At 58.5% G+C, this 23759-nt stretch overlaps 1 protein-coding gene across 5 annotated transcripts in view; it reads right to left on the reverse strand.

The window, feature by feature from the left end:
* Positions 1-9445, reverse strand: part of LOC306812470 (receptor-type tyrosine-protein phosphatase V-like) — a 36902-nt gene extending 27457 nt beyond the window's left edge. For all 5 annotated transcript variants that reach the window (XR_013776857.1, XR_013776858.1, XM_079327093.1 and 2 more), the window contains exons 1-6: positions 9017-9445; positions 7961-8024; positions 5460-5726; positions 3183-3452; positions 2405-2671; positions 449-721 (exon numbers count right to left, since the gene is read on the reverse strand). Coding sequence is in view for 3 of the 5 variants with exons in the window: in XM_079327093.1 (XP_079183219.1) it covers positions 449-721; positions 2405-2671; positions 3183-3452; positions 5460-5726; positions 7961-8024; positions 9017-9082 (1207 nt within the window). In the remaining 2 variants the exon portion in view is untranslated. The remainder of the gene's footprint in view (positions 1-448; positions 722-2404; positions 2672-3182; positions 3453-5459; positions 5727-7960; positions 8025-9016) is intronic.
* Positions 9446-23759: the final 14314 nt, after the last annotated feature.

Here is a 23759-nt window from a genome sequence, read left to right on the forward strand (position 1 = left end):
GGGTGGGTACCTCCCCACACTGGGTACAGCTCCAATTGTCCCTTTCCAGAGTGGCAGCTCTGGGACAGCACCAAGTGTAGCTCCAAAAGTCACCCAGGAGAGACTGAGCACAGGGAGATGCCCCCTCTGGGGGGCTAGTGGTGCTTCCCTGGCCCACCCATCCAGCTGTGCTGAGGGGAAGGGAGGAAGCTGCCTGCAGTATGCCAGAGTCCAGAAAGCACAAAGCAGAATCTTGATCTGTGCCCAACACCTGCTGGCGAAAGCCTGCCCAGGACCTCTGAACCCCCCCGTCACCAACAACTGTGGAGAGGCAGATTTTGCTGCTCTAACCCACAAACCACTCTTGAGACCAGGTGTCCCAGGTGCCCTGTCCCTGTGCCTCCTCACCCCCAGCCCCCTCCAGGCAGCAGGAGCAGCCTCGAGGGCCATGCATGGCCTTTCTGCTCACCTGTCCAGGCTGCTGTGCTGTTTGCTGATGCCCTGTAGGGCCCTGCCACCACCACCACCTGCACAGAGTACTTCTGGCCAGGGCTCAGCCCGTGGAAGGTGACGTGGTCATTGTCCCCACCAACAGAGATGTTCCTGGAGGGAGCACTGTCCTCTCCCTCTCGCAGTGTCACCAGGTAGAACTCCCTCTGTCCCCCTGGGACACTCCAGCGAGCCTCTAGGGAGTTCTGCTCCTCTGCACTGCTCAGGGTCACATTGCCAGGGCTCAGGGGGTCTGGAAGGGAATAGGATTGTGTGAGTCAGGGTGAGGTACTCTGGACCCCTTATTCTCCTGAGCCTCATTCCTGGCAGGGTTACATCCAGCCTTACACATCCTTTTGGAGCGAGCCATCTGCACTCCCCAGCACAAGCATTCCTGGACTAACAGAGCCCAGACAAAGCTGGCAGCCTTGCTGAGAAATTCCTAAAAGTCTCCCTCCACTCCATTCACATCCCATCATGAGCTTGCTGATATTCCCAGGAACTGGCCTGGACCAAACTCCTGGCCAGACGCCCCTGGCTTGTGTGTCTGGCACGGGGGAATTTTGTTCAGTGGAGCAGGTCAGAGCTGCAGACAGCAACAGCAGGGATCAGCCTCACTCCAGAGCAGACACAAACCAGCTGGAGCTCTGGAGGCCTTCCAACATCCCATGTGCAGAGTCAGCAGGGAGCAGGCACCAGCCTCCCAGGCTGGCAGGTGGAGGAGGAAGGAGCTGGAGATCTGACACCTGGTGGCACCCAGGGATTTCCAGCACATACCCCATCAGTGCTTGGCCAGTGCCAGGATAAGCCACTGGCCACAGCAGGTCTGAGTCTGCAGCTTGGCACCTCCATCACTTGTACATCAATGCTACCCTGGTGTTCAGTGTGAATGTGCTCTTCCCTCTCCATTTCCCTCCTGGTTTTTCTGGAAACATCCAGGAGAACAAGTTCAGGACTAGAACTTTTTACTGGGCTATGGATGTGGTGTCACCAGCAATATCCCCCTCTTTCAGTGCTCTCATCAGCCTGAGGCCTGAGCAGAGAGTGGGCTGGGGGAATGGTGCAATAGTGGGTTCTGGGAGGGCTGCCCTCACTGTTTTGACCTGACAGAGGCTCCTGGATTCATTGGCTGTATTTTCACAGTACCCATCATGTTGGGAAGATCCACCAAGATGAGGTTATCAGGTGCTACCACAACATATCCAACAATCAAAGAGCACCAAAAATCCATTCCACAGAATCATAGAATTGTAGAATGGTTTGGACTGGAAAGGACCTTGAAGCTCATTCATTCCATCCCCTACCATGGGCAGGGGCACCTTCCACTATTCCAGCCCTCCAGCCCTGTCCAGCCTGGCCTTGGACACTTCCAGGGATGGAGCAGCCATAGCTGCTCTGGGCAACCTGGGCCAGGGCCTCAGCACCCTCATAGGGAAGAATTTCTTCCTAACATCTAACCTAAATCTCTCCTATTTCAGTTTAAAACTATTCACCTCTTGTCCCATCACTGTAAAATTATGCCCATGTAAAAAGTTTTTCACATTCTTCTATAAACCCCTCCCAGAGGCCTCCAGTTCAAACCAGCTCAACTGCTGTCCCTTGCCCCACTTTTCTGCTGCCCTTGTACAGCCCTGAGGCACAGGAGAGCCAAGTCCCAGCAGCCCTGAACACCAGTGGGATCTGCAGCCTTCCCATCCTCCTTCTAGGAGAAAGGCCACAGGCTGCTCCCACTCCATCCCAGGGAGAAGCAGCAGCACAGGGGATCCACCTGTTGAAGGGTGGATATAGCAGTGCCCCAGAGCTGGGTCCTGGAGCAGCTTTCAGCCAGGTCCAAGCAAAATCCCCCTCTGCACCCAAGGCTTTGTCAGGGGACCTTTGGATTCAGAGGCTGGACCAGAGGCAGGAAGAAAGCTGGGGCCAGCAAGCTCATACTTACAGGTCCAGGCAGTGGCATTGGGTCCCACCAGGGTGTAGGGGCCAGCCATGGCACTGAGCCCCAGCCAGTACTGAGTGCCAGGGTGCAGATGCTGGAAGGTGTAGCTGGTGAGGCTCCTCCTGGCTGATAGGGTCATGCTGACCTTCTGGGTGAGGAGGTTTCGGAGCTCAAGGTGGAGCCAGGCAGCCCCTGCAGCATCTGCCCAGGAGGCAACGAGGCTGGTGCTGGAAGCTGGGCTGAGCCTCAGCTGGGTGGGGATGGAGGGAGCTGAGGGGAAGAGCGGGACAAGGTTCAGCACTGGGGCTGGAGGTCCCTGGACCCTCCTCTCTCCCCAGGGGCCCCTGAGCTGCTCTCTATGGCATGGGGGATGAAGGTCTGGTAGGGGGCTACTGAAGGATGTCCCTCCCGTGCCACCCCCCACACAGGTTGGAGAGCCCTCGAGGTCCTTTGAGGCTGCAGGGCAGAGGGGTGGCAGATTGGGTACTGCAGCACTCCTGCAGCCAAGAGATCCAGGATGCCCTGACTGCCCCTCTCCCTTGGGAACAGACAAAGCCAAGCTGTGGGTGCTGCAGGCCCAAAGTGCAAAGTCTTCCCCTCGGCCCAGGCACTGGGCTCGCAGTGGGGATGTGAAACACTTCCCCTGTTCCCCACCATACACAAGCTCTCCATCCCAAGGCTGGACATCTCCCCTTGCCAGCCCGGCACACAGGCTGCATCCTTCCTGCAGACCCCCTCCACCAGCCCTCCCTCCTCGGGCAGGCACCGCCATCGCTCCCACCTGTCCACTGGTGGATGCTGGTGCTGGCCTGGCGGGAGCCAGCCAGCGTGCTGACCCTCAGGGCGTACTCGCTGCCCGGCAGCAGCCCCTGGAAGAGGAAGCTGGAGGCGCCGGGCGGCAGGGAGAGGTTCCTCAGCAGGCTCTGCGAGTGGCTGTGCCACAGCCCCAGGCTGTAGCCGTCGCGCTGGCCCCGCCCGTGCGCCCAGGCCGCCAGCAGCGAGCCCCGGCTGCCGCCGCTGCTCAGGCTCAGGTTCTGCACCGGGGCCGGACCTGCAGGGACAGGACAGGACAGGACGGGGAGAGGGACAGGGACGGGGACAGGGACAGGGACAGGGACAGGACAGGGACGGGGACAGGGACAGGACAGGGACAGGACGGGGACAGGACAGGACAGGGACGGGGACGGGGACGGGGACAGGACGGGGATAGGACGGGGACAGGACAGGACAGGGACAGGACGGGGGCAGGGACAGGGACGGGGACAGGGACAGGACAGGGACAGGACGGGGACAGGACAGGACAGGGACAGGACGGGGACAGGGACAGGGACAGGGACAGGGACAGGGACAGGGACAGGGACGGGGACGGGGACAGGGACAGGACAGGGACAGGACGGGGACAGGACAGGACAGGGACAGGACGGGGGCAGGGACAGGGACGGGGACAGGGACAGGACAGGGACAGGACGGGGACAGGACAGGACAGGGACAGGACGGGGACAGGGACAGGGACGGGGATAGGGACAGGACAGGGACAGGACGGGGACAGGACAGGACAGGGACAGGACGGGGGCAGGGACAGGGACGGGGATAGGGACAGGACAGGGACAGGACGGGGACAGGGACAGGACAGGGACAGGACGGGGACAGGACAGGACAGGGACAGGACGGGGGCAGGGACAGGGACGGGGATAGGGACAGGGACAGGGACAGGGACAGGGACAGGGACAGGACGGGGACAGGGACGGGGACGGGGACGGGGACGGGGACGGGGACAGGGACAGGCACTGTGGCCACTGCCTGGCCTGGCACGCTGCTCCAGGCTGCTGAGGTGCTGCCAGCCAGCGCCACAGGAGCCAGTCACAGAATCCTGCAATGCCTTGGCTTGGAAGGGACCTTAAAGCTCATCCAGTCCCACCCCTGGCCATGGGCAGGGACACCTTTCACTACCTCAAGTTTCTCCAATCCCTGTCCAGCCTGGCCTTGGACACTTCCCGGGATGGGGCAGCCAAAGTTTCTCTGAGCAACCTGTGCTAGGGCCTCAGCACCCTCACAGGGAAGAATTTCTTCCTAAGATCTGATCTAAACTTCTCCTCTGCCAATTTAAAACTTCCCTCCTGTCCTGCCACCATCTTCCCATGCAAAAAGCCTCTATTTCTTTATTTTCAAATCTCCTTTAGGTACTAAAAGTCATTTTAGGGTCACCCTGGAGCCTTCTCCTCTCCAGGCTGAACAAACCCAGCTCTCTGAGCCTGTCTCCAGAACAGAGGGGCTCCAGCAAGGATTCCCCAAGCACAGCCTCATCACCTCCCTGAGCACTCACAGCCTCCCATGGGACCTGTGGGCTGCACCATCCCCTTGGATCACTCTCAGTGGCTACTCTGAACTGAGCAGGGAGGCTTGGTCAGGGCCAACACATAAAGGTGAAGCCATCATCACCTGGAAGCTCATCTGCTGACAGACCCTCTGTTCCTGCTGGCCCTGTGGGTGCTGCCACCTGCTTTTCTGTGACAACCAGCTTCTGCTCCTGCCACTGCTCCCCTGACACCAGCCCAATCTCCTCCCTCCAGCTCTACTCTCCTTTGCTAGGTTTCCCACCTTCACCTGCACTGATTTACTCAAGGATCTTCTGGAGAGGTGCAGGCAAGGACTGCCATTCTCACCTGAGCTGTAGAGCCACCAGCCCTTGGCACAAAGCAAGGCCTTGGAGTGAGCAGTAATTGACAGAGATGTGCCAAAATTGTGGAGCAGATTCTCCTTCCTTGTAGTTATTTCTAGACCTCCAAGCATGACATTTCCCACCCCTCAGCTCTCTGCAAGCCACATCAATATCTCCATTATTCAAGGAGGAGAAGACACAGCATGAACCCAGTCCAGACAAGGTGCAGGGCAGGACCTTCCTCCACAAGGATGAGGCAATGACCCCTAAGACTCTGGGGATCCAGGAAGGACCCTAGTTCTTGTGAAAGTGAGGAAAACCCAACCTCCCGTGAACTAGCAGGACTCCAAACAGCCCAACAATCACTGGTAGGAGCACTGAGGTCCTGGGAGCCCTTACTTGTCTGTGCTGTGATGGTCTGGCTGGTGGTGTCCATGCAGGCCAGCGTGGCTGTCACCTCAATCTCATAGTGTGTGCCAGGGGTCAGCCCATGGAACCAGAAGCTGGTGGTGTTGGGTCCAGCAGACCCATTCTGCAGCAGCATGCCTGACCCCAGGGAGGAGAGGGCAAGCAAATATCCCTTGACACCTCCCTCTGGCTCATCCCAGGACAGAAGGAGGGAGTCTGGCCGGTCATGGTCACTCACACTGACATTCAGCAGGGTCCCTGCAGAGACAAATCCAAAACTCTCAGCAGGGATTGGTGGTGCTGGGTGCCAGCCTGCAGGGCCAGCTCCCAGTCACCCACCCTTGCTGGGGTACACCAGGCACTGGCCACCACCCTGAACAGCCTTTGGGAAACACAGGAATGTTCAGAAACCTTCATGGACTCAGGTCAAAGGAAGCTCCCAGAGGGATGCTCCTAAGCATGGAGCACCTGCTCCACTGGAGAAAGACCAAAAAGCTTTAGGTCATCATGGGCTTCCCTGGCTGGGTATAATCTATTCCTCATCACCTTTGAGCCTGCTCAAAATATGTTGAAGGCTCTGGGTCCCCCATGGAGAAGCAAGACAGTGGCCAGTTAGGGGGTGGGATGGCAATGGCAGGGGGGCCATTATGCTCCCTGCAATTGCCTGTGTGGGCTCTGACAGAGGAGGGGGCAAGGCTGCTTTGGGGATCCAGACAATGAGTTGCCCCATCCTGCCCAGCTCAGAGGTGACATGGGAAGACTGGGACACTGCACACAGGGAGGGAATGTGAGACCAGCCTGGCCCCAGGCCCTGCTGAGGCGTGTCCCTGCCTTGGTTGTGCTTCAGCAGTGAGGTCAGTGTGCTGGGGTTGTGGGGCCAGTGCTGTGGCATCCCAGAGGAGAGTGTCTGGGGACAGGGAAGTGGCATACAGGGCTTGGCCTGAGTGGTGGCTCAGTGGCTCACACTGGTATTGAATTCCTGTCCTTAGAGCTGCTCAGGAGTCACCTACACAACAGGAGCCAGGCAGAGCCTGTCTGTCAGCCCAAGCCAGTGGTGTGACCAGGGCAGGGTCCATCTCTGCCCTACAATGTCTCCAGGAGGTTGTTACACACACCCATCCTCAGCTTTGCTGTCAGTCATGGAACCATTTAGGCTGGAAAAGCCCTTTAAGGTCATTGAGTCCAACTGCCAAGTCCAGCACTAACCAAGTGCCACATCCATGAGCTTTCTATTGCTCTCAGCCTTTGGAGAATGCCAGAACAGCTCTAGTGCTAGTAAGGCATTTGTGTAATAATTAGCAGTTAAAATTTATGGTGTGCAACATGGTATGACAGGCTTACCTAGGGTCTGGCACAGTGAGACAGCATGAACCAAGCACAGTGAGTGCCCCAGAGGCCTGCAATGGGGTACCCTGTGCACAGCCAGGGAGGAGCAGTGTGGGGTGAGCCCGGGGCAGGGACACCCTTGGCACTGCTCAGGAGCTGTGTGTGTCTTTGCCAGAGCTGAGCACTTTCAGAACTATGTGCAGCTTCTGTTCCATGCAATGCTGCTGGTTTGCAGCCTGCTGGTGAAGGCAAAGGGACCAGAGGACACCAGATGGACACGAACAGGAGCACATAGTGCCCTGGGAAAGGCCTTCTCAGTGCCATCCCTGGAAAGCTCAAGTGCATCTTTAGGATCAGACAGCTCAGGAAGGGTTAGCTCAGTGTATCTGGGTGCCCAGGGGTGAGGTGTCTGTACCTGGGCCAGCTGCCAGCAGACACCTGGAGCACCAGGCACAGCTGACCTGAAGGCAGCCCACAGGTCACTGTCCTGCCTGGCCTGCAGGCAAGGATGGTTTGTTATTGCAAGCTCTTTCTTATCTCCTCAGGGTATGAGTTCTCAGCCCATGTTTCTCTGCTTCTCCTGAGTTTCCAGCAGCTTCATCACCTGCCTCCCTCTGCCATTTTGCTCACATGTGCAGCACAAATGTATCTAAAATGGGCCAGAGGCCTGTGACCCCAGCACTGCTCATGTTCCCACTAACCACATCACAGGCAGCACATCCAGATACACCTCATCCCCTGACAGGTGCCCGTGGATCATCCAGGTGATTTCTCACAGGCTGACGCCATGTGGGCACTGTGCTGGCCCCAGGCCTACAGCAGCTATGGGTCTGCCTCACAGATTCTGATCCTACACAGGCAACTCCAAGGCTCTGAGCAGGACACCTCTGGCTGTGCTGCTGCTGAGCCCACCCAGTGCTCTGTGAAAGGGGGGTCTGGAGCCTTGTCCATCTCTCACAGCACCCCATGCAGTTGGTTGCTGGAGAAGGATGGGACTGTTCTTCCCTGGGTATGATCTGTAGCCTGTAGTTAGCCTAAAGCACAGTATTTACAAAGCCACTCTTTACTCCAAGAGCCCTGGTGCAGCACATCTGCTCATCTCACCCCTCCAGGCACTGAGACCATCCCACCCTCCTCAGCCTAGGAACCTCATTCCTGTGGCTCACCTCTTTCACCACGTGCATCCTGGCCCTCCAGTCCTGCCTGTGCTGTGTGGTTGCATCCCTCGCCCTGGGGGATTGAAGGGATCAAGTGAGAGAGGGGCAGGATGAGGGGGTCTGAGCTGGGGCCAGCACCTGGGAGAGCTGCCCTGTGCCAGGCCAGGGGCTGTGCTGGCCCTGACATGGCAGCTGTGGGCTGTGACCCATATTCCTGGCAGAGCTTGGGTCACTTCTCAGACCTCCCTTAGCCCAGGCAGGGAGACAGACTTGGCACATGCAGCTTGGGGGCTGCCCTGGCCTTCTGCACAGCACCTGGGGCTGCACACCAGCAAGGGGCCATGCCCACAGGGGAAGAAGCCACCAAACCAGCCAGGGCACAGGAGAAGAGAGAGAGGGATTGAGCTCCGGACAGGGCCTGGCAGTCTCATTCCCTCTACAGGCACACCTCCTCCCCACCAGCAAGGGGAGAGGAGGAGGGACCACAGACCTCAGTTCAGCTGCCACCTCCCACGGGCAGAGCAGAGTCCCCGGAGCCCCTGGCACTCTCCCCGGCAGCGGGGACACCCATTCTCTTACAGCCCGCTCCCAGCAGGGTGTGCCTGGCTTTGGACTGGCGTCAGTTCCCCCCACGTTAAAGGAAATGTCTCCTGCCCACTCCCTGTCCTGTAACAAGCCACACTAGAACCATCATCTTCCTGGCGTTCTTTAACCTCGGCTCTGCGGGCAGACTCGTTCCAGCTCCTCACCGATGGCGAGGCTTTTGGCAGAGGAGAGCGAAGCGGCTGGGGACCCCTGGGAACAGTGGCCGGATCACTGCAGGCGGGGAGCGGCGCAGCCACGGCAACAGGGACACGCCGCGGCCCCAGGCAGCGAGCCCAGGTCCCAGGGCGAGGGGCAGCGGGGCAAGCGCCGCCCGGGGTGGCGAACGCCGCTGATGTGGCGCAGCTGCACGGCCAGAGAGACGCACCGAGCCCCGACTCCCCCGGCGGGACAGCATCTCGCGGCGAGCTGCGAGCCAAGGGATGCGGAGCCAAAGCGGGGGCTGGGGAGCCAAGCGCTTACCTCTGCCAGGGTCCCGGGGAGCCGCGGCACCCACAGCACCAGCAGCGGCAGCAGCGGTGATCTCATGGGGGACCTGGTGGCAGCAGATCAGAGGGATGACAAGTTGGGGTGGGGGGGCAGTTTCTCAGCAGTGGCTGTCCCCAGCCAGCCCCTGGTCCCACGGCAGCCAGGAGCCGGGTCCCCACGCGCTTTCCGAGCGCGGCTGACAAGACAGCATCACTGGGGACCGGCCAGCGCGCGGCACCTCGGCCGGGCCCGCTGTCCCTGGGCCAGGGCACAGCTCGCCTCCGGCCCGGGAGAAGCGCAGCGGGGGCGGCCGCCGCTCGCCGGGAGCATTTGCTGCTGTGGCCGCAGGTCCGTGCGCTCTGCGGTGACTCCGCAGCCGGCCCGGAGAGCGCGGCTGCGGGCAGAGCTGCCGGCCGCGGGTGGGAGGCCCGCTGCTGGCCGGGTCTCGGGGGAGCTCGCTGCGGCGGGGGCTCTGCCGGGCTGGAAACGCTCCGGCAGCAGCAGCAGTGCCGGGAGCTGGGGCAGGAGGGGCGGGAGGAGCCGGAGGGGAGGAGACAGCACCGGACTGATGGCGGCTCCAGGCTGGGAGGGCGCGCCCGAACCAGCCCCAGCGCGGGGAGGGAGAGAAGGAGGGAGCAGCCGTGGGATTGGGATGCTGGAGGGAGCCAGGGCACGAGTGTGGCCGTGGAGTGCTGTGCACCCTCGGCTCTCCCTTCAGCTCCGTGTGCTTTAATGCCCGCGCAGGTGCGGCTGCGGAGCGGGGTTTGGGTCCGCGAGGGCAGCACTGGGGTGTTTCTGTGCCGAGTCCACGGCAGGCTGCCGCGGGGGCAGTGCACGCTCGGAGAGGCTCCTGGCCGTGGCACACAGGTGCTCAAACCACGCTTTGCCCATCCGAGGGGGTGGCTGAAGCGAGCCGTGCCCGGCTGGGAAGGCGCTGTGCTTTGGGGCTTGCCCCGGGGCCAGGCTGTGCCCCCGGGCTGCGTGCCGGGCCGAGCTCTGCGCTGCTGTGCGGGGTCTGAGCAATGCGTGGCCGAGTGCCAGCTCGCATTCACAGCAGAGATGCCATTGGCTTCACATCAGCGCTGGAGATCTGGGACAGTGCTGGAAGAGGTTCAGTGATGCATCAGTCCGGAAGCCAGTTCAGCCTTTGTGGCCGTGGGAGTTTATCCCAGTGGCCAGCACGGCCACCTATGGGGGCTATTCAAGCTCTGCTCATTACTGTGAGCCACCGAGCTGTCAGAGGAGGATACATTCCACACCTGTCTTCTAGAACACCAGAATCCCTTGACAAAACACTCAGAAGTTTGTCAGGTGGGACCTGTGACAGACAGAACAGCCCCCAGTATCTGGACAAAGACATGGGAAAGCTCCAGGACCCATCTCCAACCTCAGGGCCATACCCCAACCCTTCTGACAACCCCCAGGCTGATGGAGCCAGCTGAGAACATGAATCCCCTTCCCTTTGCATGGGCAATAGTTAATTTCCCGGTCCTGGCCAAATGGGACTGGTGCCAGGAGTCTGGGTCCGTGGTCACAGTCACGTCTCTGCAGAGGTCCCTGCCTGGAGTGGGCTAAGGATAAAGGAGCCTTGGCCCTGCAGCTCAGCTCAGCTCAGCTTGTTTGTCACTTTGTCTAGTACTCAGATGTTCCACCAGCAGAAAGGTACAGCTCTGCCACCAGAGCCTCTTTGTGTCACTCTGTCTCCACATCTACCTTCCACTGCACCCTGAACACAGAGATCAGGGTGGGAGCAAAAGGCAATGCCTTTGCTCCAGCACAGGCAAGATTTTTAACCTTTAATGCCCACAGCTCCAAGAGCTGAATGCCAAAAATGCCATCTGCTCAAGTGATGGATGCCCAGGGTAAGAGCTGTGCCTCTTAGAGATCACCTGATAAGCATTTGGGACTGAGATCCACCAGCACCTGGGGTGATGAGGCTGACCCAACAAAGCAGTGCCACAGCCAGCTCTGGGGATACCCATCCCTGCTGCTGGACACCAGCTTGATGGGCACCTGGCTAGCCCCCAATGACCTGAGTGCAAGGTGAGTGCTCAAAGGTACTGGGGTGAGGTCCTCCAGCCCCTGAAATGGAGTACCCCCTCAAAAATGAGACAGGGGGAGGTTTGGGCCTGATTGCTGTCGTCTCCAGTGGGCTGGGGACTGTTTTTAAAGGCCCCTTTCCAGAGCTGGGCAGCTGCAGCCGGCTGGGAGGAGGCTGGAGCTGCTCACTGCAGTGAGGGTTTGCCAGGTTTACCCGGGGGCCCAAGGCAGGATCGAGGAGGTTACAGCTGGCTGGTCCCCAAAACACGTTTGCAAAGAGGCTTCAGTGGCTGTCCCCATGTAGGTCCATTGTGGGGTGCAGGGTGGCAGCACAGATGACCACACTGGGGGTGGGGAGCACAGGGCTGTTTGCTGCCATGAGCAGCCTGGAGGGTGCCTGGGATAGAGGCAGTGCAAGCAGTGCTGGGGACTGTGGTGTTCCTGCAGTGTGGCAGGTGATGGAAGATCTGAATTTGAGGAGTCCCTGGCTGATGAAACAGGTGCTGATGGGCCTTGCTGGGCTGAGAGTAGTGATCCAGAGACATGAGACAGGAGGAACCCTTGATTTTGAAGGAAAATCCTGGAAAAAGATGTGACATGCCCCAGTGTCAAAAGGCACTGTCCCCCACAGCAGTGGCACAGACAGGAGGTTTTCCCAGGCTAGAGTCAAGGGAGGGCTCCTGCAGCTTCAAAGCATATAAAAGACCAGCTCCAGGTCAACAAGAGGACAAAACAGCCACTGGAGTCCTGGGACACTCCAGCTGGGTTGTGCCTGCCTGGCCCAGCTGGAGAGAATCTGAGTCCTTGCATACTCACTGCACCTGCCTGGACACAGCCTGGGTGCCCCTGGCCTAGTTCAGCTACCTCCACCTGCAGCCACAGCCTTTGCTGCTGCAGCCCTGCATGGGGCACAACTCCTCCATGGACACAGTTGCTCTGGACACTGGCTTGCCCAAGGATCAAAGGGTCAGTTCTACCTGCTCTGGTCTCTGGGCTCAGCAGGCAAGCAGGGATTTCTGGAACAGTGTTCCCTCGGATCTTGCTGTGCCACTGCCCTGCACCTCCCCAGCCAGGAGGGGAGGTAACCTCACTCAGCAAGAGGATGGGCTTGGGGGGTGCCTTGCTGCCCCCCAGGATGGGACTGGCCTCTGAGCATGGACCAGGAGACATCCCAGCAGCTTTCACAGCCTCTGTATGTCCTGGTGGCACAGCAAGCTGTCACCCCCTGCCCTGGGGACACATGTGTGTACCAGCCCCGCTTATTTAACCTCGGGTTCCAGTGGCTGTGCTCCCTCAGCTCAGGGAGTTTGGGCTGTGGCTGCAGTGGAAACAGCCCAAAGCACTGCTGGGAGCCAAGCCCAGGCCCCATCCCTGGCGCCGCAGGGCTCAGCAGCCTCCAGCAGGGACCAGAGCTGCTCATCCTGTGCCAGCCCTGCCTTCCCACAGTGACACTGCCACCTCAGGTAGGGACACAGAGAGAGAGAGAGAGCCCTCCTTCAGCTCCGGATACCAGATCTCCCCTCCAGTCCCCCCGACCATGAAGCCTTCAGCTGTGCCAAACCTAAAGACAACTGCTGAAGTTTCTCCACCCAGCAGCTGGAACCAGGCCTGGAAACTCAGGGGCTGCCGAGTCATCACATTTTCCGCGAAGCAGTGAACGCTACCGCAAGGCGCAGGGGGATGGGGACGCCCCGCCGCTGGGATGGCTGCAGGGCCGGGCGGGGAGGGGACCGGGGCTGGCAAGGGGCGGAACCTCAGCATGGCACTGCTCTGCCCTGTGCTCCGGGAGCATCCCCCAGGATCAGAGATGGGAAAGGGGACCCCCGACAGCACGCCTGTCACTGCGGTGTCAGGTCTGGCTTATGCTGAGGTGAGGGACAACAGCCACAGAGCAGTGGCAAAAGCCCTGCCTGGCAAAGGTTCTGGGCTGTCCTCCCAAGCAGAGCCAGCCCCAGAGTAGAGCACCCACTTCGCACTCCATTCCCTGGCCTCCTCTCCAGGTGTCCTGGGCACCTGGGCACCAATGCTGGCAGCACTGGGTTTGTCTCTGCTAAGGCATCTCCTAGGCTTGAGCATGGTTCTGCACACGTGGCAGCACCTGCTGGGGTGAGGATGAGCAGTGTGGACAGCACAGTGCCTGCCTCACCCAAGGATGCCAGTGGTGCCTCAGAGTCTGTGCAAGGTGACAGTGGCAGGTGATGCTCCCAAGGCTGGGCACAGGCAGAGCCATGCAGAGCCCCTGCCAGGGGACTGCATGTGGCTGAGGACACTCCCACAGGGCCTCATCCTGTCACTCAGAGGGCACAGCTACGACCTGATGCTGTGGTAGTGCTCACACAGCACAGAGAAGCCTCTACCGCTGTCTGGACATGCAGCCCTGATGTCTCTATGGCAGCTCTGCCATCCCTCCCTGGGCAAGATTCTGTGCAACCAACCTGGCACCCCACAACAAGATATGCCCCATGATACGAGGTACTAATGCCACTGGGATTGGGCTGGGAACAGCTCTGGGGCTCCTATCCTGCCTCAGGCCAACACCAACTCTTTGGTCCCTGTCTCTCAGATCTCCCAGTGCCCACCAGCGCTGTGAATGGCCTCAAGCCACAGTTTCTCCCCTCTGCCACTCTGAGGTGCTGAGTGCTGCCCAGGGCTGCGAGGGAGGAACAAGAGAAACAGGATGCTCCCAGGGCAGAACCTGCAGGATGCAGGTGCCAATGGGACCTCTCACTTTGCAAGGTTCACACGGCATCATTCTCCAACCCTAAACCCTAGAGCACTGGGATGCTCCTTCTCCAACCCCTGGCAAGTGTTTAATCATTCCCACATGGAGCCCTGCCAGCGCCGCTGCCGCCTCCTGACCCACGCTTTGATACCTCGGAGCTCTTCCCATTTTGCAGAGGCGGGAGGGCAGGCAGGCGGTGGGGCACGTCACCCCTCTGCTGGGCAGGGCACAGCCACGCTGTCCTGGCTGGGGGACAGAGAGCAGCGGCAGGAATGACTCTGTTACCATCACCTGGGTGATGCTCTTGGCTCCCCCCACCCGCTGCTGAAGCCCTGGCAGCAGAGCCCGGGATGCCTGCGGGTGCGAGGCAGGCGCCTTGCAGAGCTGGGAGCGCAGGGCTGCGGTGACTCAGAGCACGCCCAAAGCCGGCAGAGCCGGGCAGACCTGCTCTGCACCCCCGGGGCGTGGGTGCCGCCCCTGGGGCTGAGCAGGCTCCGCTTCCCCCGGCCAGGCAACAGGCACTCATTGTGGAGGGCTGAGAGCAGCCTGGATGGTTGCGGCCCCAGACAACTGCAACTAGTGGGGCAGCCCCTGGCTCCAAAATCACCCATCCCATCACCAACAGCCTGTGGGATCCTGCGGGGCTCTGCTCCCACCCTGTGATGCAGTGCCAGCACAGGCTGCCCAATGCTGCAAGGATGCCATGCACACAGAGCCAAGCAATAGCCACGGAGCAGCTCCCAGTGCCCCCACACCACGGCGAGGGGCCCAGGCAGGAGATTCCCCCGGTGCAGGCGCCTCACCGAGAGCCAGGCTCTGCTCCTGGCACAGCCATGCCCAGAGGCTGCCATCCCCTGCGTCCCCCCCGGGGCTGTGGCACCAGCTTTGCCTGCACCGTGCCAGGGCAGGAGGCTCCGCACTCCTTTCCCCACTGCTCACATCCCACCTTCCACCAGGTGTCTGGGGAGAGGGAGGGGGACAGAGCACGGGACCCGTACCTGAGCTCTGGGTGTCGGTCCTGGCGTGTCCACAGCCCGTTCCTGCGCGCCCGGCGCCCGCGCTGTTGACTTGGCACGCTCACACTCACCCCTTTGCTCTGCTTCTGCACGGCCCTGACGTTCAAGTCTGGGCTGGACCGGCGGGAAGGCCCGCCTGGGCTCGCCCAGCTCTCAGCTGCAGGATGCTGGGGAGGAGGGATCAGCTGGACAGTGATGTCTCCTGTGGGCTCTTGAGGCAAGGGTCTGCTCTCCGTGGGCAGGAGCTGTGTGCCAGCACTGCAGGTTGGGCATGGCTCACTCCTCCCTGCACTTGCCATGTGCTGTGGTTTCAGCCAGGTGCTGGGGGACCCTTGGTCATGCTGAGCATCCCCTCTTGTTACTGCTGCAGGGAAGAGCCTCAGGACAGTGATAAAGTCATTACAAGCCTCCAGCCCGTGCACCAGCCCTGAAGGTGTCTGTGGGTTGTGATTGCCAGAGGCTTTGCTGCCTGGAGCCTCATCAGACGAGGCACTATCCCAGAGCAAAGGCATCCTGACCCTTCAGTCCCTCATCAGGGGGATGGAGAGGAGCTGGTGCATTGATTTAGGCAGTGCAGAGCATTCCAAGATCTTGTCCAGAATGGCACTTATCCTCACCCTGGTGAATGGGAGGCAGCTGGTCTCTGGGGACAAGGAGAAGGGTCTTGCCAGTGGGTTTGGAGGACAGCTAGCAGCAGGTCCCAAGGCTCTCCTACTCCCATCTTGGTGGATGCAGCAGGAGGAGGTTCAATAGCCATGGCACTGAGTGTGAGACACTGTCTCCTCCACTCCCAGCTGTGGGCAAGGTCTGGACCTCACAGGTCCCATCTCCTTGCTGGAGGCTGAGCCCAGCTCAGCCTGGCATGGGAGCAGAGGGTTGCTGCACTGTGCAGTGCATAGTAGAGGAGTTCTGCACCCAACCCTTGCCAGTCCCACAAAGGTGGTCACACATTTCAGCTGCCACTCAAGGCATTCAGCCTTCCCCCAAAGGGCACCCATCCCCACCTCAGCTGGGCTGAGCTGTCTGCAGACAGAGAGAGGGACAGCAATGGGAAGCCCTGGACACTGTGCCACACTCCACTGTGATGTGGAAACCCAGCCTCCAAATTTGGAAAGCAGCTCAGTTTCCAAATACCGCCATGAGCTGAAAATCCCAAATCAAAATGAAACCAGCCCCAGCCTCTGGTTCAAAGTTTCCTGTATAAAAACAAACCTGCAGACAGCTGCATTTGCACACAAAAGGTTTTGTTTTCAGGAGGAAGGTTTCTTTTTCAGAGGAGTAAACACAAAGCCTACCCATCTTTCATGTCACAGAGTAGGAAGGAGATCTGCCTGGCAGCTCAGGTCACAGGCAGGGCATTTTCCCCTCTTACTGCCCAGCTGCTGTCCCTCTCCAAGGTGCCCTGGCCTGTGCCAGTGCCAACACAATGCCCCCACCAATGCCACCACCACCACTGTACCCAGCAGCAAGCCCTGGACTGGGGCTTTTCACACCTGTAGCTGTGACACCTTTGAGTGTCCCAGAGCATGGGGACAGGCCTTTGCACTGCAGGGGTCCTGGGAAGCTGTGGCGTGGCCCCCTGTTCCTGCAGTGTGGCTGCAGCCTTGGCAGTGCCTGATTATGCAGCTCCTCAGCCTCTCCCTGGCATCTCCCACGGCTCCTGAAGCCAAACACAACACGAGTCCATCTTGAAGACTGTCAGCAGTGCCTGCAGCTTTCTGCATCCAGCCCTCAGCACAAACAGCTCTGCTTCTTCACAGGAGCAGCTGGGGGACCCCTTCTGGGTTCTACTCCCCCTGCCCAGCTGCAGGGAGACCCAACACCACCCTCCTCAGGCTGAGGCACATTTGGGCTGGCACAGCCTGGCTGCTCCCCAGGACATTGCTGTGGGCAGCCACACATCCCAGCAGTAGCTGCTTCTTGGGACACATCTTGGCCACAGGCACAGGTCCCACAGCCATTGATTGCCAAAGGCTGTGCTGGCACATGCTCAGCCTCGACTGGAACTGCTGTGGTTCTGGAGCATGGGTGAAGCAGTCACAGAGGGATGCAGGATCACCACCTTCCACTGTTGCTTGATGACATTTTGTCTGTCCTTTCAGCCACAACCTCTGCTGTTTGGCTAGGGTCAGTGGGACCATTCAGTAGGTCTGCCAGAGTGTCACAGAGCTCTGCCTTGTCTCTTCAGGAGTCCCCAGTGAAGTGTCCATTGAATTGGACATCCTGATTTGAGGGGTTTTGGGCATGGAGCATCTGTAAGGCTTGGAGACCTGCCCAGATGCCAGATTTGGAGTACTGGTCCCCATCCAAAGCGCTGGGAGAAGCTATTTTCACCTCTGAGCTGGAACATACCTTGCCTCAGTTTACCATCCACACACCAGGAAGCAGCGTTGCTCTGCTGCTGAAGGGGAGGGAGAGCAAACTGGTAATGGTGATGCATCAAGGTGTTCTGAGCCTTCTCATCCCTTGCTGGGCACTCATTAGCAGCATGTTTTGCACCTGGGCTGCACAGGCACGCTGTCCTGCATCTCTCGTGGGTGGTGGCTGGGCTGGATTGGGCTGGGCTCGCTGCAAGGCTGCAGGAACAGCCCCAAGGCTCAGAGGGATCAGCCCCGCTGTTGTTCAGCTTGAGCCACTCGGCTGGGAGAGCCTAAAACAACAAACATCGCAGAGGAAGGGAATGTTTCACTGCTCCTTCTGGTTGAGTGGTTTCCTGTTTTCTAAGGAGCTCTTCCAGCACCTCTGGGGCAGAGGACTTGCCTGCACAGAGCCTGGTCCCAGAGCAGACCCCTGACCGGGAGGCAGTTCTGCTGCTTGACATCTGGCAGGGGAAGAGGTTGCAAAAGACTGGCTGTGACCTTTGCCAGAGACCTGCAGAAGGAGTGCTGGAGGTTAGGGTTTTTACTTTTTTTTTCTTTCTTTCTTTCTTTCTTTCTTTCTTTCTTTCTTTCTTTCTTTCTTTCTTTCTTTCTTTCTTTCTTTCTTTCTTTCTTTCTTTCTTTCTTTCTTTCTTTCTTTCTTTCTTTCTTTCTTTCTTTCTTTCTTTCTTTCTTTCTTTCTTTCTTTCTTTCTTTCTTTCTTTCTTTCTTTCTTTCTTTCTTTCTTTCTCTCAGGGAATTGTGTTCCATCTGTTGCATAAGAGATTATACCAACCTTGTACTTAAGAGAAAAAAGAAGTGGCCAAGGTTGGGGAAAGGGTGCAGCTAGCTACCCTCTTAGCTGGGGAGCTGTCTCTTGGGAAAGACAGAGATTTTGGCTGGGGGTGAGGAGCTGGGCTCAGCTCCTTTCCCTCTCTCTGGTTCTTGATCTGAAGGGAATGGTTGAGTTGCTGCTGCTGTGGGCAGAATTCACTGCCACCAAGGAGTCAAACCCTGCACTGCTTTGTCAGGAAAATCCACAAATGCTGGGGGTTTAGTCCAAAAAAGGAGAAGAGGAGTCCTACAACTTTGAATAGAGTCCACCGGAGCACACGCCCATGGAGCTTTATCTCTCGAAGTTTTGGAGGGCGTTTGGAGGGGTTTTTTGGAGGGCCTTGGACTTGCTTTGGGATCCTTTAATCCCAAACTCCCGGGCACACATTGTCCTCTTCCTTTCTGCCTTGGCTGAGGTACTGGGAAGGCACAGCCTTTCCAAACCACTTATCACATGTCCCTCCTTCAACCTTATTTTACCCCAAAGTTCAGGCTTGTGATGAACTTACCTGTTTCAGGAGCCAAGCTGACAGGGCTCTGCAACAAACCTGCTGCCCAAAGTCAGTAGAGACATCAAGACCAATGCCTTTAGCTATCAAATTGTTTGTAAAGACATCAGCTTTCCTCTCAGCTGCTTCCTTACTGTGGGTGAGCCTTTGTTTGTAAGAACGGTCATTGAACTGGGACCTTGTTAACACCCGCCCTCACTGGAAAAGGGCGCTCAGCACCTGCTGGGGTTCCTCAGGGGGAAATCCCAGGACCGGACCCATTCAGGGAGGGTGAGAATCCCCAGCTGCCGCGGCTGCTTTCTGCCAGTGCTCCGGGATTTTCTGCTACACTTTAACCCAGCATCCCGCACCTGTCAGGACACCCCGCGGCTCTGCTACACATGCGGAGTTTCTGATACATTTTGTTTGCATCCCGCGTGAGCACAAACCCCTTCTCTCCCGCCGCTGTCCCGCCGCCATCGCCGCCATGGCCGCGTGAGGGAGGCACGGCCGGCCCACAGCGCCCCCTGGCGGCGCGGGGGAATCACCGCACCCGCCCCGCCCGGCCCGGAGCCAGCAGCGCCCCCGGCGGCGGCACCGGGAACTGCAGCCAGGGGAGAGGGAGCGGGAGCGGGAAACTGGGAGTGGGACACTGGGACCGGGACTGGGATACTGGGACTGGGACTGGCACTGGGGCACTGGGACCGAGACCAGGACCAGGACCAGGACTGGGATGGGACTGGGAATGGTTCTGGGTCACTGGGACTGGGTCACTGGTCTGATTCTGGCTGTCACTAGGTCTGTGGTTCTAGGTTTCTGGGTCTGTGGTTCTGTTTGTTGTCACTGCTGGTGTGATTGTTTGTTTGATTTTTTATACATACTAATAAAGAACTGTTATACCTTTTGCTTTGTCTTTGTCCGAAAGCCCCATAATTCCAAAGTTACAATAATTTGGAGGGAAGGGGGTCACAATGTCCATTCCAAGTGTGGTTCACACCTTCCTTGGCAGACACCTGTATTTCCAACCAAGACAAGCAGACAGCTCTGTTCCTTCACCTCTGGGCCAAAAGCATCTGTGGATGCATGGTGGCACCCAAGCCAAGGACATTGCCTGGTGGTGATTCTTTGGGACAGCCTCCCATGGCCTGGCAGTGGCAGGCTTGGCCAGCAGCTCCTCAGGAAGGGCATTCCTGGGCTCTGTGGGCAGCAGGAACTGCAGGGTGCTGCAGAAGGCACAGACAAGGGCAGGGCACCCCTGGCACAGCCCTGCTGTCTCCATGTCCCAGTGCTGCTCCACCAGCCTGGGCCATGCACCCTGAGTGTGTGCAGGGTGCTGAGCAGAGCCCTGTGCATTGTCAGTGCTGTTCCAGCCCAAGAGCTGTCCCGGCTCCCCTGAGCCTGCCTGCAGTGGTGCACACAGGTGAGGTCACCTTGCCTAGGGCTGCCCACCCAGCTCCTGCTGCCACTCCTCTGCTACAGCCCGGAGCCCTCTTCCCAGCTCTCCTGCTTCTGGAACTCCCCTCTGCCCTGCAGGGCACCAGAGCTGCTGGAACCATCCCAGCAGGTCTCCAGGGAAACACACAGATATTTTCCCCATTGACAAACATACATTTCCCCTCCTTTACTGCACATTGTTAAAAGGGGCCCTGGCAGAGTCTGCACTGTGCCAACCCCTGGGATCTGGCTGGTCCCTGGGGAAGAGGCAGCAGAGAGGATGCTGACATACAGGAGGGTTTCACTGCTTGAATTTATCCTGGCTCCTTGTGGAGACAGGATCCATCTGGGCTTCCTCAGGGTCCAGCCCTGGATCCTACAGGCTCGGTCATCCCTGACCATGACAAAAACATGAGCCAGCCCTGTGCAGGGATGGAGCAAGAGGCAGAAATAGTCCTGTCAGAGCCCCAGAGGCAGGCAGTTCTGCAGGGTACCCCACATATCTCCTGCCCAGGATGCTGCATCAGGGCTCTGTGGGGCCTCCAGCCAGACTCCAGCTCCCCTAAGTTGAGCAACCCCAAAGCTCACTCAGGTGTCCACCCATGTGCTTCTGGGGACAGGCTCAGGAGGCCCAGAGGAGAAGGGCAGGCAGAGCTGCCCAAGGGGCTGTGACAGGAGCTGGAGGCAGGAGCAGTGCCCAGGTGGAATGTGATCTGCCACAGTGTTATGATGCCCAGCTGGCAGGGGTGCCATGGCAGGGCAGGGGTGGCTGCCCCAGCTCAGAGCAGAGCTTGCTGCCTTTGAGTCCTTCTCTGCAGCCCTGTGAGTGTTCAGCTGCTGCTGCTCCATCCTCTCCCCCTCTCTTCAGCAGCACAGATCTCTCCTGCCCTGTCCTGGTATCACAGACCTGGGCCCCAGCACCACAGGTAGGCTCAGCATTACAGAGGAACCCACTCTGCCCCAAAATACCCCTCAAAAGCCAGAGCTGAGGTGTGGGGGTAGAAGGATGGACCAGCAGCTCCAGCACTGCACAGTGACTGCCCAGGAGGGGCCACAGCTGTGATCTGCTGCTGGCCCCTGTGGCTGGGAGGCCCAGTGCTTTACCCAGGCTCACTACAAACACCACCCTGGTGCCAGCCCTGACCCTGTGCCCCCTCTGACAGGAGAAGGGCAGGGAGATCAGCAGCCCTGGGGGTGGGACAGCTGCTGTCTGCCAAGGCACAGCTCTCATGGGCAAGAAGCCAAAGATTTCTGCTGCCTCTGGGGCTCTGGTGACACCAGTGTCTGCCTCTATTTCTCCTCCAGTGCTGAAAGCTCCATGGTTCCATCCTTGGACTTGCTGGCAGGAAAGTTATTCCCAGCCCCACAGCAGCTAGGGTCTCCTTTCAGCCCCAACAGCAGAAGAAAAGAAACTAAAAAGCTCAGTTTCTTTGCTTTTCCTCCAGATCTGGGGCATCTGTGGCTGTGAGCACAATGGCTTCCCCACTGTCAGCAGACAGGAATATTTCTGGTGCCTGGAACTGGGACACAGCAGACCCCATGTGCTGCAACTCCCATGGCTCACACCTACAGCCACATAGACCAAGAGGACTCACAGGAATCACAGGAGGAGTATGCATGGCCCAACATGACAGCTTCCTGAATTTCTGAGGCCAGAAAGCGTAACCCAGATCAGCTTTCAAAAGCAGACAGCCCACTTTCTGTTCTGGCTGTGAGCTGGAGAAGCAGCACTGGGCAGATCCAACATCTCTGCATTGCTGCCCTCTGGCTGCCTCTGCTTATCCACAGCCAGTCTCCTCCAGCAGGAGAGATGGACCTGCCATGCAAGAATCATCAGACACTTGTTCAGCTTGGAAAAGCCCTCTAAGATAAGTTCAACCACTGCCCCAGCACTGCCATGCCCAGCACTAAGCCATGTCCCCAAGTGCCACATTTACATGCCTTTGTCTCTGCCCTGCACAGCCTGTGCCAGCGTCACTCTTTCAGTGAAGATATTTTTCCTACAAGCTGCTGGCACATCCTCCCTGGGCAGCTGCACCCACAGACCCATCCTGTGCTGGGTAGGATGCTGGCAGCACCACGTGCAATCTGCCTTTAGCAAGGTTGAGAATCTTAACCCCGAGCAGTGACTCACTGCCATCGGCTGGACTCACCACACCTATTTCTGCAGCAGCCATTGGCTGAGTCTGAGCTATTTTCATCACCTTTCTAGCTGTTATCAAGGCTAGAGGAGGATCTGTGCCTCCATCACAAGCCTGGTGATCCCAGAGCAGCCCAGCCCAGGGGAGGGCAGTGCTGTTCCTCCCGTGGCTGCGTGGGCGCAGGTTCTGGTGCAGCAGAAATGCAAGTGACGGCTTTGTAACCGCTTCCTTTCTTTCTGGGTCTCTGTCTCCTGCCCGTCCTGCCCAGCTCGTTTCCTGTCACTGATAAGTGAGAGGTCACCAGGCTTGGTGTCCCCTCGAGGGAGCAGCCCAGAGGCAGCAGGGCTGGGCAAACCCAGCAGGGCTGCCAAGGTCCCCACTGCTACAGCGTGCCCAGACACCCAGGATAGGAATGACATGAGTCTTCAGGACTTTCAGGCCTTTTTCACTGAGACCTGCTTTGTCCTGTGTGCTGTGAGGACAGAGAGGAGCTGGGGGGTGTCCTGCTCCCAGGAGAGTTCTCCCTGCCCACTCAGCTCGGGTTCTGCAGGCAGTTCTGAGTCTCTGAGAGGATGTGTGTGCCTCCTGGCCAAGCCACAGGTGTGCAAGCAAGGCTCACTCCCCAAGGGAAACCAAAGCACACAGCATTTTCAGACAGATTTCCTAAAAGCACAGTTCACTTGGAGACATCCAGGGAAGTGCAGGACAAGCCCAAGTGACACATGGATGAGACAGGGTAGGAATGTCCCCAGGAGTGTGGGCTTGCACTCCAATGAGATGTGAGGAGGAAATTCCTCCCTGGGAATTCCCAGGGTATCCATGGCCACCCCTGGATCCCTGGCAGTGTTCAGGGCCAGCCTGAAGCACCCTGGGACAGTGGAAGGTGTCCCTGCCAGGGCAGGGATGGGGCTGCAGGTTCTGGGGCTGCATCCCCAGCAGGCTGTCCTGGCAACCAAGTCATTCTGTGCCTCCTGCTGTCCCTCTGTGACTTCTCCACTGGCATTTGTTGGCCAGAGTGTCAAAGTCTCAGAACCTTGGAGATCTGGTCCCACGTGTTGGCTCAGATCCCCTTTACCCTCACCCTCTGGGGATATGATTTAGTGATGAACATGGCAGTGGTCAGTTAGTGGTTGGACTTATTGATCTTTGAGGGATTTTTTCAACCTTAATGTTTCTGTCATTTCCTGATTCTGTGCACCTAGCATAGGAACAGTCCTCCATGCAACTACTCCACTGTAAAATGAACAGGGAGGGCTTCTTCCCACATGAGGAGAGGAACAACCAAGCTGATATAAAGCAGTTTCACTCTGGGAGATCACCTTTCCCAGGGGAAGTGTTCCTGTGCCAAAGCACTTTCTTTAGTCCACAGCAACACCAGCTCTGCATCAGTGTTAGCCCAGCTCAGCAGTGCTGGTGGTTCTCCAGCTCTGCTTTTCTGTTGGCAAATTTGGAGGAAAGCTCAGCTTGTTAGCAGGATATACAGGAGAGTATCTAATTCCAGAAACCAAACATGGATCCACTCAGCAGTCATAGAATCATAGAATATGCTGAGTTGGAAGACATCCATCAGGGTCATCAATCCAACCCCTGACCCTGCACAGGCACCCCAACAATCCCACCCTGTGCCTGAGAGTTTTGTCCAAATGCTCCTTGAGCTCAGCCAGGTTTGGAGCTGTGATCACTTCCCAGTGCTCAATCACACTTA

This window comes from Erithacus rubecula (assembly GCF_903797595.1).
Source record: "Erithacus rubecula genome assembly, chromosome: 26".
In the NCBI taxonomy this organism is placed as follows: domain Eukaryota; kingdom Metazoa; phylum Chordata; class Aves; order Passeriformes; family Muscicapidae; genus Erithacus; species Erithacus rubecula.